Consider the following 14,980-nt stretch of genomic DNA (forward strand, 5'->3'; position numbering starts at 1 on the left):
TAACATGCCAGAAGTGCGTTCAAACTTGTAACGTAAATAATCCCAAGAGAAAATAAGTAGAGGGTATAATCCATATTACAAGAGGTGGTAGAAGCATTAGGGTGAAACTGCCATTTCCGTAGCTCGGAGGAAGTCAGATAAGGCCACGCCTTGAACAGCCTGGGGTGCCGGGGTGTGCGTGTGGGGCGCAGTTGGACCGCTGGCCCCCAACTCAGTCAAAATCCCGCATGTAACTTTACAGGCGGCCCTCTGCATCCATGCGGCATGTAGTGCTGTAGTCCATATTTATTGGAAAAATCTGCATAGATGTGGGCCCAAACAGCTCAAACCTGTGTTATTCAAGTGTCAACTGGAGTAGCAACTTCAATCTACAAAGGAACGCTGGATTCAGGATACATTTGAGGGGGAACCAGTAGGATGTGCCACTCGACCTGCTGTGCAGTGGGAGTGGGTCAAGGGGCCTGACTCGAGCAATGACCCAACCCAGTCATAGCCACAGTGGGACTGTGTCATGGGAATCCCTGATGTCCCACAGCCTTGGAAGGACTACCTCAGGGTCACCAATCTATGCAATGGGACTGAAAGGGGGACAGCTCCTGGGATGCCCTAAATCAGGAGTCCCCAGCCCCTGGGCCATGGATCGGTACCGGTCTGTGGCCTGTTAGGAACCGGGCCGCACAGCAGGAGGTGAGCGCCAGGCGAGCGATCGAAGCCTCATCTGTATTTACAGCCACTCCCCACCACTCGCATTAGCACCTGAGCTCCGCCTCCTGTCAGCATTGCGGTGAGTTGTATAATTATGTCATTACGCATTACAATGTAATAATCACAGAAATAAAGTGCATAACAGATGTCACGCGCTTGAAGCATCCCGAAACCACGCCCCCCCCGAGACCGAGGAAAGATCGTCTTACACGAAACCTGTCCCTGGTGCCAAACGGTTGGGGACTGCTGCCCTAAATAAAGGAAGTAGTTCCAGATCCCTCTGCTTAGAAGGTACAGGAGAGTCCAGGCCCCTAGAACTGGAGGACATGGAAAGAAACCTGAGCGGGACAGCAGATGTATGACGTCTGCGCCTTTTACCTCACCAGGCCAGAAGGGCAGTGTTCCCAAATGACCCCAAGAGGACAACCAATGGCTGGCCCAACCTTGAACAGCACAGAGCCATTTATGTGTTTTCCAAAGAAATCACGTTACTGAATAACTGATTATGATTCTATGTTAATACTGTGGCTCCAAACAAGTCCCTTATCTTTGGAGCCTGTTTCCTCATCTCTAACGTTAGAACACCAATAATTACACAGTCTAGTGGCAGCTGTCATAACTAGCATCTAAAAATACAAAAGGACATATTAAATAATTACTTATGATAGACTATTGGAAAGACTCAAAATGCGTGCATCCAGGCATCATACCTTTTTCATACATGTTGCTTTTTGCGTATTTCCCCTCCATTCTTTTTTGCAATAGTCCATGATATCCATTTCAGGAGCTACACTTAATCTGGGTTCTGTTAAAGAATAAAAAAAAGGGGGGGTGGGGGGGGTGGGGAGGGGGAAACAATGAAACAAAGCATCATCAGAATAATGGTACTGCTTTACCTGAGATTTCCTTTCTCGCTCACTGCAGTCCCTCAAAATCCAGAATTCCACTGCTGCCTACCACCTGGTCAAGACCTCCAGCACCTCGCTCCTAGGTGACCACCGAGGGCTCCCAGTGGGCCTCCCTGTCACCACACCCTACCAACCATTCTCCACACGGCAGCCAGAGGGGTGCATTTAAAACGTAAGTCAGATGCTACCCACCACTGCTGGGCTCCAAGGCCTCCCATCACACTCGACTCTACTCCCTCACTACCTACAAGGGCCTCGTGCCCGGGCCGCCCGCTGCCTTTCCGGCCTCAGCTCCCACCACTCCCCATGCTGACGGTTCCTGCCCTACCTGCGGGGCACCCGCTCCTCGCTCTCTGCTCGCCTCTTGACGCTGATGCCCGATATCAAAATGCCACACACACACACCTTCACTCTATTCCCCTTACATGGTTTTGTTTTTCTTGTTGGCACTGATCAACACCTGACATATTTCTTTTTCTGCACCCTGCCTTCCCCACCCCTACACACACACCACACACACCACACACACACCACACACACACCACACACCGCCTGACACACACGACAAAACATGAGCTCCCTGAGGGCAGGGGCTTTGTTTTGTTTCTCAGCTGTGCCCTCAGCACCTGTAACCACACGGACCCAGGTGCCCATGAATAATGTTCACATTAAATACGCAGCAGTCTAAGCTCTGAGAAGATACATCTAATGATTTGTAATTTGTTTTTTACATCCATTATACAAAGAGATAAGACCTCTATTACAAAAGTATATTTAATTGTCTCTATTTAGTTATATCCCGCCTTGATCCCAAAAGGCTATAAACTGTTGATAATCAGCCAGAAATTAATGGAGCTCTCAACATTAGTTGAACCACAGACCTTGTCTGACTCTAAGAACACATCCCCCCAAATTAAAAAATACAGCTTATGATCAAACGATATAGTAAGAAAATAGCCTTTAAACTTCCCTTGTTTAACGTATGAGGCTTGAGATTTGGTTTTGTGGCACATGCATATGCACGCACATGTGTATGTCTGTGTGGATGTCCTAGGAAGAAAGAGGTAAATGCCCAGGCATCTCTTGACTTCCTTTTTAAAATACTGAAGAAGTCAATGTTAGCAAAGAAATCAGGATATAAACACAGAAGTACCTTACAACATATCTACTCAGGAGGAAGCTGAACACAAAATAAAGATGTTATATTCAGCTCAATTCAATAAACACTTACTGCGTGTCTAGTATGTGCCAAGCTTTGAGCTAGGAACGGGGGTTAAGAAGACGTTAAAGCCCCAGATTCTGTCCTGAATGTGTTTGGAGACTACTGAAGAAGAAAGGACCACAGGTACTCACCACACAGGGTGTGACAGATGAGGGATGACTGATGCAGGAGCCCAGGAGGAGCCCCTAATCCCTGTTTGCAGTTCAGGTAAACCAATTTTTTTAAAAAACAAAAAATGTTAAGAACCGCCTGTTTTAAAAATCTCATGGTAAATCCTTTCACAAGGAAAACAAACCTTTTACACAAAAGGGAAAATAACACATATACAGATACATTTATCTGTGGCATAAGTCAGGACTGGCTTAAAGGTGAAACAGACCCCGGAGCATCATACACGGAGACCACAAATACCACTGCTGCAGAGCCAACCCTCAAATACAAACCAGTCATTGTCTGAAGTCAATAAACACTGTTTGAGTGTCTATTTAGTGGAGGGAAGATTTCCCTTTTATTGCCTTCCTACTCACCTCCCCACAAAGCTTGAGGAACTACGAATGTCCAGAGCTGAGGACACTTATCGGGGCACGTTCTGCCACGAGGCAGAGCATGCTTCCAGCTCAGGAAGGGCCTCCCGGGAAGAAGGTCCAGCCTTGCCACTCTCCTCACTTGCAGTCCTCTTCCTGTGTGCACCGAGACAGGACTCGGCCCCTGGTCAGGGAGGCAGACCACACCCCAGGACTGAGGGGAGAAGGCAGAAGGCTCAGCGGGCTCAGAGGCCAAGCCGCAAGCCACAGCCCTGTGCTGAATCAGAGGTCCGCGGGACACAGTTGAGGGTGGAAAATGGATACTCACAAAGCGCTAGCATCAAAATTATACTTTCAGTCCCATCCTGCCACCATTCTTTGGGAGGAGGACTCCAACAGCCACCGCATGCCATCCTCCAGGCTAGAAGCCGGAGACACAGGACAGGCAGTGCCTGACCTCAAGCGGTTTAAGTATACAACAGTTCCTTGCTTTGTTTAACTGCATCCAACACAGACTGATTACTGTTCCCAGGAAAGAACATTTCTAGTGGCAAAAAAACCCCACGAAGACAAACACAAAAAAAAACACAAAGGGGGAAGCTGAAAATCAGAGTGGCAACCAGAAGCCAAATTAACCAAGAGGTTTGTTCCTTAACCACCATACCACCATATGGTGACAAAGACAAGGATTCAGACTCTCAGAGGTTGGGAAGTTAAAACTGAACCCCTCCAGAATGCTGGGACTCTCAACTGAGAGGCTAGGGCAAGAATCACAAACTTCTTCTCTGGTGGGCCAGAGAGTAAGTAACGTAGGCTTTGAGGGTGTAAGGTTTTCTCTCACAACTACTCAACTTTACTATGCATGAAAATCACCATGGGTGATGTGTAAACCAAGAAGTTCCAATAAAACTTTATTTACAAAACCAGGGGCCATGTCAAATTTGGCCAGGGAGCTATAGTTTGCTGACCCCTGCCTGGACTAGGTGAAAAAAAGCTTTTCACTAACAAAGAGAGAGCATAAAAAAACTCTCTGCCTTGGCCTGGGCTCTGACTCGGAGAGAGAGGAAGCCTCCCCTGAGAATTCATAACCACGGGCCGGCTCTCACACAGGGCCAGGGTGTGACTTCACACTAGCTATAAGACCCTGGAAGCTCAAACCTAGAAATTAACCTAACGTGGCCCAAGGCAGGTGACTCCCTGGGTGCCTGGCAGAAACAAGGCCAAATCCTCTCACACTCAAGACAGGCTGCATATACTCTACACAGATACACAAAAGCTGAGCTTAGAATTCAAACCCTGAAGAAACAAGAAATAAGGAAAAATAGCAACTGGCATAATTAGGCCTGCCAGGATTTTCAGATAATGGGATTATCAGGCCTGAAAGAGTATGTTCAAAATGCTTAAAGGAATAAAGGAAGGAATAAAAACGTGAGCAAAGAGCAATACACTATCAAAAAAAAGACCAAGCAAATTCAGAGGGAAAATAGAACTTTTCCAAAAAAGAAAGAAAAAGAAAATATTTCCGAAGGAACCGTCCTGAATGCAACAGAGGCTGAAAGTCAGAAAACATTTGAAAGGGTGTGTAACAGAGGGACCTGGATGACTGAATGAAAGCTAGCAAACACCTCATTAGAGCGATGAAAGGAATAAGTAGAGAGAATAGGAAAAAGGCAACATTCAGAAAGATAGTGGCTGAGAATTCTCCTGAACTGATGAAAACTAGCCATCCTCAGATTCAAAAAGTAAAAAAAAAAATCCCAAGCAAAATGTTTAAAAGAAAGAAAAAAAAATCCATACTTAAGAAACCTCAAGGAGAAACTGTAGGACACTGAAGACAAAGAGAAGACAGAGAAAGACAGATTTCCAAGGATTGGACTGACTGCAGTACTTTCAACTACAAGAGAAACCAGAAGACAATGCAATAAAATCATCAAGAAAATAAGAAAAAACAAAAATTCATCTGCGGTTATTCAAGAAAGAAAGTAAAATAAAGAAATTTTTATATGGACAGAGCTTCCCACCAGAGGCACTTCTACAGGATGTTACTGCGGGAAGGGCCATGAACCCAGAAGGACTGAGATTCAGGGTATAAAGGGATCCATTCTGACCTCAGACTAAAGCTGGACAAGGCCTCAGACAAGGCCCCCTGAAAAGCCAGAGCACCTGCACAGGCCTTCCCTGGGGGGCAGAGGAGAATTCCAACAGAGAGCCTGCAGAGTGAGCGAGAAAGCAAGGGGCCCCTGCACACACAGCAGGAATAAACCATGGCTGAAGAAGCACCTTCTCCTCAGGAACATGACTGCTAAGGACTGAATCCGACGTGAACTGAGTGCAACTGCAGCAGAAGGTTCGCGCATCCTCTGAAGGTTATGGGGGACCATAACATCTCCCTTGGCTGCCACAGTGAAGAGTTCCACCAACTCCTTGTGAGGAAGACTCCAAAATTATCATCGAAGACCCCACTTTGCATCTTTTGTTCCTAATTACACGTACAATGCTTTGCTAACCATACGACAAACAGGAGCTAGTTCTTAAACCAGAACACACACATCACACAAGTGGTGCACGAGAAAGTGCCCCCTGTGAACATCTGTGGCACACCCCCAACTCGGAGCATCTCCACTGGGCTCCCGCACGAGGCTAGCAGGGAAGGAAGGAGGCACTTCTCCACACATAGCCCCGCCGGCCGTGCCCCCAGCAGAGGCTCACCCTAGCAGCCGTGGGTCCACGGGTCCTGGTGGGGCGAGCAGAGCAGGCACGACTGAGCAGAAGCACGGACACAAGATCATGAAATGACGGGAGAATTAGTGCTCTCAGTCCCATGACTGTTCTTCCTTATCAGTTAATCAAATTCACATGGCCTTCTGCACGCAAAGACCCGGAGAGCCGGCTTCTCAGTAAGTCCTTCCACTTGAAATGAAAAATGCCCTTCAAACCCAAACTCTCCCTCTAAGAATACCAGCAAGTCAAGAACTGAGAGAGAGTGGTGTCAAGAGATTAAACAAAGCTTCATGGGTGCAAAAACCATATGAATGTAAAGAACGCAGGGGAAGTATTTGTATTAAAACTGTAAAACCTCAGGAAACAGTATTCCCCAAACATACCTCAGCAAAATGAATAATCCAATACAGATAAGACCACACGCACACGCATGTTTCCTAGGAAGTACATCTCAATATTTCATGGAAATGGATATACCGATGTAACTGCATTTTCTACTATAAACAGTAGGAACTCTATAAAGAAAATTCCAAACATACCTGATGACCCTCTTTCATGTATAAGTAATTCTTTCTCCTTTTCTATTTCATCCGCCGCACGATACATGTCCTCCTCGCTGAAATCATACCAAGTTAGACATTTCAAAAATTTGTTGCACTGACAAGTTCCCTCTTATCACAACATGCAACTGCTGAAAAAATTTATGACACGCAAAGTTTAACTTTTTCACATTACATGATGACAGTCTGATAAAATATGGGTTATTGGGCTTCCCTGGTGGCGCAGTGGTTGAGAGTCCGCCTGCTGATGCGGGGGACACGGGTTCGTGCCCCGGTCCGGGAAGATCCCACATGCCGCGGAGCGGCTGGGCCCGTGAGCCATGGCCGCTGAGCCTGCGCGTCCGGAGCCTGTGCTCCACAACGGGAGAGGCCACAACAGTGAGAGGCCCGTTTACCGCAAAAAAAAAAAAAAAAAAAAAAAAATATGGGTTATTTATCTTAGACTCATGTTTCTAGCATTCCAATTCAGTTTTTTACTTTAAATGAGACATTCTACACCACTCCACTGGCTGCATAGCTCTGAGGCCATTTTAAATTAACGTCTTTAATGCTTCACGTATGTAAGCATCTTAGCGTGCATCTTATCAGTGAAGCCATGCCATGCTGGAGATGGTGCTAATAAAAGTATACAGGAGTGCAGGCCAAGTGCCAACTTTAGTATGTCACAAGCAAATTTTACAAGAGCTACTCTAAAAACAAGGATAAGAGATTTACAAGTCCCCAGAGCTACAAAACCTCCCTCAGGCCCCTCCTGGTCCCTGAGGCCCACACGCAAGCAGCCACCCGCCTTCTGCCGAGCACATCCCTGGCACCCCGCATACTTTCACTGGGACTTAGCACAACAGCTCCCAAAAGAGTCTCTAGGCTCCTTCAGTGAGCTAACAAGAACCTACTAAGTCCTGGAAACGGAGAAGACTCCACTGGGTGCCAGACAAGGATGAAAAACGGGACTTCTGAGTTTTAAGATGCCTCCTTTTCCCCTCAAGATACACCACAACGTGACAATGATGGGAAAGAGAAGTGCCAACTCTATCTTTGCTGAAACCACAAGACATGTGAAAGCCCAAACCGTCCAAAAGTGGAAGAAGGGGTAGGAAGGGACGGAGGACAAGGGAAGCCTCGAGGCCAGTGGAGGGGCATCTGCTGAAAGGGAAGACCAGTACACCCTGCAGGGCCCCAGTAAGGCTCAGGAACTGGAGGTACCAAGTGCTTCAGATGGTATAGGAGACACCCAGGGCTGAACACAAGGAAACTGGCTGGTGTACACATCAGGAGAGATCAGACCCCCAATTCCCAGTACTCCCTCCCCATGACAGCACACCCCCACTCCTCACACAAGACAGGAGGCTCCAGGCACCCTGGACATTGGACACAGGAAGGAGGAGTTACTAAGGAACCGGGTGAGCGACTCGAGAGACGTACTCACACCCTGGATTCCCTCAGCCCCCCAGCTCCGCATGCATCAGCCCAGCCGGAGGAAAGGGGACCAAGTGAGAGGGAACAAGAGACAGAAGAAGGGCCGCTGAGACAGAGACTGAGCTGGGCACTAACATACCCTCCACCCCTCTGAAACCCTTCAATGGCTCCCATATAAGCAAGGAAGTCTAAATCTGGACCCGTCCCACCACTCTAGCTTGTATTCTGTGATTGCCCTACACACACCCACACTTCTGTCCAAACACCTGACCGACCCTAGCCTGTGCTTTCATACCTGTGATCGGCTCCATCCATGCTCCAGCACGAATGGCTTACCACCTACCACCTCAGGGCACATGCCGTGTGGGTGGCCTCGCTGGGGGTGCCATGGCTGGAGTCACCCAGGGTTAAACCACTCCTCACTAGCCATATGTATAACCGTGCAACTCAAGTGACCACACTTCTCACCACCTAAATGTATCCACCTGTAAAAAGGACAGTAAGGGCTTCCCTGGTGGCACAGTGGTTGAGAGTCCGCCTGCCGATGCAGGGGACACGGGTTCGTGCCCCGGTCCGGGAGGATCCACATGCCGCGGAGCGACTAGGCCCGTTAGCCATGGCCGCTGAGCCTGTGCGGCCGGAGCCTGTGCTCCGGAACGGGAGAGGCCACAACAGTGAGAGGCCCGTGTACCGCAAAAAAAAAAAAAAAGGACAGTAAGAGCGCTCACCTCAAGAGACTGCTGTGAAAACAGACGCATAAATACTCAGCACTCAAAAACGTTAGCTAGCCTTATTAATTTTCATGCTACATCCATTCGTGTAGAGTAGTGGTAAGATCATTTCTTATTCCTTTCTTCCTTTTCTTCTCTCCACGTAAAGGTGATAAGGCGTGTGTGCCTGTCTTTTTTAACGCTGTGAGGTTGAGGGGACATACTAGGGAAAAGGTACTTTCCATGTGCTCTAACCCCAGTGAGATTTCAAGTAACAGGTGTGATGTCACCCATGGAGCCCGTGCCAGGGTTAAAAGCAAACAGAAACCAGACTCGCAGGGACTATACATCAAATGCTTAAAATAAAAAGTGACTAAATGTGTTAAGGTCTTTTTTCAATAGTTTAATGTTATCTTTTGGCCTCCTTCCTAGCGTTATCAAATAGGAGAGAAATTCTGATCCTATAAAACAGGCATTTAAGTGAATCATTTTCGCAGTATCATTATCAGAAGCATGTCTTCCGGGAAGCCACTTCTCTAATCTTGGCCTCAGTTTTCTCATCTTCAAAACAAGACTAGACAAGACCTAAATGATCTACATGGTTCCTCTTCCAGTTCTTAGTTCTAACAGACTATGAATCTATTCACACGTCAAGCCAATTCTGTGGCTATGGGCAGGCATATTCACCTGCACTCGTCTCCTTCCTTTCTAATCTACAAAATAACCAAAGTGCAATGGCAACACCAGTGCCCAGAGGAGGTTCTCTAAACAAGCATCTCTCTGCACAGCCGCAAATACAAATTCTGCCAAAGACCAACAGGAAAGGGACGCAAAGGAGACTAAATGCAAAAGGAAGACAGAGCAGAAAGGGAGATTACTGGTAATAGAAATGAGGTGACTCAAGAGATACAAAAGAAGTAAAGCAGAAATTGAGGAATGGGAGGCCTGGGGTATATTCAAATTACTGTAGCCACACTAGATTTCATTCAGATTCCCTGCACAAACGTTTGCCAACTTCCATGGCCACCAAGGACATGTGGCCAAGGACATTTGCTAACTTGCCAAGGACACCAGGGAAACTATAATATGGCTTTTAAAAGCTACTGTATCTCCTTGGAGAGAAGATAAGTTAGAAGTTCAAGCAATAAAGCTCAATCAATATGATCAGAAAATAAGACATTTAACAGCCAAAATGAAATATTCATCCAACATAAGGACCATCAACTGGAAAGTGAGAGAGATATATGAAAGCAAGAAAAATTAAAATAATTTTATTTAAGAAAATACTTCACTCAATAAACTTCTGCTTTAACTTTTTTAAGTATCAAAATATTAAAGCTGAACAACAAAAAGAAATTATATTTAAAGTTGGAAATCTGAAATAGCTAGAAGTTTAAATTTTTGTCATGGGAAGGGAAGACAGTGAAACAATGCAAGGAAAGGGGATATTATATGATAAGATAAAATCCTTGATGCTGACTAGTTTCAGAAATTGGGCAATCTTTTGTGTGTGTCAAGTTGGGGTAGGGATGAGGCGTGTCCACCATTTAGCACAAAGAGGCCACTAAAGTCCACAGGCTCAAATGATCACCAAAGCAAAAAGTTTCCTTCTAGAAAACATACCCATCACTAGAAAAGTAGTGAAGAAAAGTAGGAGTCTTGGGCTTCCCTGGTGGCGCAGTGTTTGAGAGTCTGCCTGCCGATGCAGGTGACATGGGTTTGTGCCTCAGTCCAGGAGGATCCCACATGCCGCGGAGCGGCTGGGCCCGTGAGCCATGGCTGCTGAGCCTGCGCGTCCGGAGCCTGTGCTCCGCAACGGGAGAGGCCGCAACAGTGAGAGGCCTGCATACCGCAAAAAAAAAAAAAAGAAAAGTAAAAGTCTTAAATCTGACTTGATTTCTTGGGGACCCTGGCATGTGAGTCATACTCAAGTACACAGTCAAGTTAAATTTTAAAACCAAAATGCTAATAATTTCTACTTAGAAAATTATTAGTTTAGTACCATAATGTTACTTTAAAGTATTTTCAAGCTCCCATTTTCTCTCAGAGATGAATTATTTTACTCTCAATATTAAGGCAATATACACCATTGAGTAGGTTACATGACATTGTCTACTAAATTATTATTATTCCTCTTGCTCTTTTCAAAGACCTGGATAACAATAAATGTTTGAAAACTTAATTTTAAAGTGCTTACTTACTACATGTAGACAAAATTACACTACTCCCCAAAACAAAAGCTATAAGCTAAAAACACAGGGCTCAGAGAAGCAGAAGACATTTCTGTGAAGCCAGTTTTTCAATTTCTGATACAAGTAAACACATGATATGAAAAAGTGAATTCTAACATATATGCAAAGCTAACAAGACAGCACTTTAATCACTCACCGTTATGAACATTTGCACCAAGCTTCCCTTAGTTATCTAAAAAAGCTAAACTGAGTATGACTCTGTTCAGCTCTCTGGACTTGAACGCGGCAGTTCATGCTTAACTTGGCCTGTCCTAGAAGACTAATGGCCCAGGCAGTGTTGCTGAAAGTGTCAACCACTGTGACACCATGCACCATCCCACACAGGCACAGGAAAAGCAAAGGCCACTCAACCCAGCCTTTCTCCACCTCTTAGCGGTTGTAGAGATGAGTGAACAACACATCAAATGCGGGAAAGTCCCGGCACCCAGGCTGAAATTCCACCTCCGATCTGCAAGTGGACTTTCCATGACTGGCTCGGGCTATTCCACGTGACTTCCAGAGGTGTCTGGGGACAACCAAGACACCCTCAACAAGGAGGTTTCTCAGATGCATCCCAGCTCTGAAGCAGGTTCTACATCCAGGAGGGGGAAGGGGCAGGAGGGAGTCGCTGTTACCCCATCAAAGACAGCCACCCCACTCCCCGGGGCTGCTAAGGTGGGTGGGAAAACACATTCGCACAATAGCACATTTAGCAACACCCAAGGACAACTGCTTCACAGTTTGTTGTTCACAGCCCTTCTGAGAATCCACAGCTTTCCTCAGAACCTCAGTCCAGAAAAACATAAATACACTCATAATTTTGCCTTCCACTTCAGAGGGGTACACAGACCCATCATGTTCCCCCCTACACACAGCCAGCCTGTGGACCCCAGATTCAAACCCTGTCCCACCGTCAGGCAGACAGAGAAGGACCACGGAGTAGTCTCACTTCTCAATCCCCTAAGCATGTCCAGCCTGGCCACCAACCATGTCCCAGGACCATCCTGGTCCTCAAGGACTGTAGTACTTAGCTTAGCTAAGAGGAAGAAGTGACACAGCATAAGTTTCAACTGTATGGGTCAGGTGAGCAGGGGATGGAGTATAGGAGACCTGCTGATAGGAGGGAGGTAATGTCCAAACAAGTCAACTGAACCTGGTCTGACCTAATACTTCCTCAAAAGGGACCCTGAATCATCTTGTGAGCCATCCTTAGGGCTTGTCCAAGGGATGTCAGCCAACCACAGCTCTCAAGCGAACTAAGAAAAAGGAAAGAAAGGAAAGGAAGGAAAGAGATTTAGGAAGTAGCTTATCCATATGATTTTTATGTCTTTCTTCCCCACTATTTCTCTCCCTTGCAAAACACAGTGAGCTTAGTCACAAGGAATTTGTGTCCTACAGTACAGCCTGTAGGAAATGAGCCATCCCTTCCCCTACCCTTCACTGCACCTCTCAGAGTCACAGCCCGGATGTACAATATAATGGCTACAAAAGTTGGGCTGTGATTTGTATTCATAATTTCTACCCACTGAATGAATTAAAATGACTCTGCGGGGTATCTCAAAACATCTGCATTTTATGGTGTTTCATATTTCCAGATGCAAATATTTTACTCAATTCCTGTGCAGGTCAAACCTAACTCTCTGGGTGGAAAGAAGGGATTTGGCTCCAATGACAGAACAGCACAAGATTCAAAAACTATTTTAGGACCTAGTTCAGGCATTATTACACAATTTATTTATATCTACACTCAACTATTAGGCTGCATATATCATCATGTAAGAACTGATGTGCACACATTATACTGCAAAGTATATAATGGCAATGTTTATATGCTGCAGTACAGTTTCTCTAGCCCTTAAGAAAATATCAGAGTGCAATGAGAAGTAGCCCCACTGCCCGTATAATAAACAAGGAAGCCCAGAACATAAGATACGATGTTCAGAAGCTGATATTTGAAGTTATCTTCACCTCCTTTCCCTGGCTCCCCCTTGCTCTCTTATGAGAGTTAAAAGAGAATGAGATCATCAAAGACAACAAAAATAGGAAGAAAAAGAAATTAAGCTAGTAAATAAATGGCAAACTGGAATATTTATTCCAGAAAAAAAAAAAAAGTGAAGTCTGCATGATTATATGTCATGGCCCTCTACCTAGTTTTGCTGAGAAAGCCAGAAAGACATGGGGGGAGGTCCCCACCCAGGCATCAGGGAACCTGGCCCTGAAACCTACTCCCTGCGCCTCCCTGGCCAAGGTGCACCTATCAAATCTGCAACTCAGTTTCCTAACTGATAAAATGACAAACCTAGGCTGGGTTGTTTACATTCCCTTCAGCTCCACACCCATAATTCTACTGACAGTAGAGAGAAGAGGCATCTGTGCCACAAAACCTTTTCGTCAGGGAAGAGTGTTCCTTTTGCACCATGACCCATTTCCCCAGGTGCTCAGACTCTGGGAACCACATCCAGCAGAAAAGCTTGCCAAATAACTCTGTGTATTTGGGGGACCGTGGTTCAGACTTCAAAGTTTCTGCGTCTCCCAGGAGGGCACGACACAGCTGAGGCTGAGAAACAGCATCTGAGGGCCAGGGCTGCTAGGTGGGGAGCACAGCTGAGACCACCGGGGCCTAAGTGCGGCAGCAGCAGTCAGCCTGGAAGCCGCAGGCAGGAACCAGCACAGGCTGGGAAAGGGCAGAGGCAAAGACCACCCCCATGCGCACCCCAACTTCACCCGCTGCAGAGTCTTAGGTAGGGCTCAAACCCAGGGAGCAAAACTGCAGCCACATCTGCTCACATGGGCCTGCACAGTGGTTTCAATTAAAAAATAAAAGGCTACTATTTAAAAATCAGGGGAATTCCCTTGAAGTCCAGTGGTGACAATCTCTGACGGGGGGAACTAAGATCCTGCAAGCCGTGTGGCACAGACAAAAAATTTTTAAAAATAAAAGTGAAACACCTGGATGTAATTTAAAAATAAAATAAAAATCAGGACATTTCAAACAAAAGTCAGAATATCTGGAATCTTCTATAGGCTGGAACTTAGTGGACCCTGTCCCCATAGGACTCAGCTCTCCAGGAACCCATGTGACACCTGCCTAGCTCCTGGGGGCAGGAGTTTGAGACCTCCTGCTCTAAATCTTAACCCATTAAGTGTGGATAATACCATCCCAAGGGGCTTGGGTGCTCAAGGAGAAGGTCAAAGCCCACGATAAAGAGCCATGCAAGTGAGAATTATTGTAATACATTATATGCAATAACAGCTCCCCCAGGACCCCTTTTTAGGAAATGGGGGGGGAAAAAAGCACATTTCCAGCCAATTAAGATCTCTGTCAAACTGGTTACCTGAGTGCTTTCGTCAATTTTGGAATTCCAAAGGCATTTATATGTGACTAGAACTTGAAAGTGCAGAAAAGTTTCAGCCTTCAAGTTTATATTCTGCTTCCACCCCTGCCCCCAAATCCTTGCAGAAACTGTAAACTCTTCCGATGTACGCAGCCGCCTTTACAGTTCAATAAGGAATTGATCTAAGCAGCACTGCCTTTCGTATTTAAAAATCAAGGCGGTTGGGGACATCTAGTTAAGCAGCTAACGGGCAAAAGAATTGGGGCAGACTCCGTCCAAAGTCTGTCCAACAGGTGGGACGCTCATCAAGCGCAGACTTGCCTTCCAAGAACAAGCAGGTCGCGTGGCTCAGCTTTCCTGGGGTTGTGACAGCGACAACCTCAGCCCCTTTCCGCGACAGGTTGGGGGGAAGCGCTAATGGAGTGGGTTATAAGATAATATGCTTCTGGAGTCTGTTTCCCAAGTTGCTGGAGCTTTCTTTAGCTTTAGAGATATGGAAATGTCAAAAAGGTGGGGGAGGGTACTGGATAACCAGAATTTTAAAACGCGCCTTCCGGAAAAACTTTTGTCATCGGACACACTGGATACAAAAGTGTCTTCACCGACGACCTTACTTAAAAGCAAGGGGGCGAAGGGGCCTCCGCCAGC

General features: G+C 46.2%; 1 protein-coding gene across 4 annotated transcripts in view; it reads right to left on the minus strand.

Annotated features, from left to right (window-relative positions):
- The window catches only part of OTULIN (OTU deubiquitinase with linear linkage specificity), a 30,549-nt gene extending 17,652 nt beyond the window's left edge, over positions 1-12,897 (minus strand). Inside the window, exons 1-3 of one of the 4 annotated variants that reach the window (XM_024741725.1) lie at positions 10,390-12,897; positions 6,620-6,696; positions 1,416-1,510 (exon numbers count right to left, since the gene is read on the minus strand). In XM_024741725.1, the coding sequence (XP_024597493.1) occupies positions 1,416-1,510; positions 6,620-6,696; positions 10,390-10,691 (474 nt within the window). In that variant the 5' untranslated portion in view covers positions 10,692-12,897. Of the gene's footprint in view, positions 1-1,415; positions 1,511-6,619; positions 6,864-10,389 lie in introns of those variants that run through there. The other 3 variants (XM_024741726.1, XM_024741727.1, XM_024741728.1) reach the window with 3 other exon arrangements.
- Positions 12,898-14,980: the final 2,083 nt, after the last annotated feature.

This window comes from Neophocaena asiaeorientalis, unplaced genomic scaffold, assembly GCF_003031525.2.
Source record: "Neophocaena asiaeorientalis asiaeorientalis breed wild unplaced genomic scaffold, Neophocaena_asiaeorientalis_V1.1 scaffold10, whole genome shotgun sequence".
Lineage (NCBI taxonomy): Eukaryota > Metazoa > Chordata > Mammalia > Artiodactyla > Phocoenidae > Neophocaena > Neophocaena asiaeorientalis.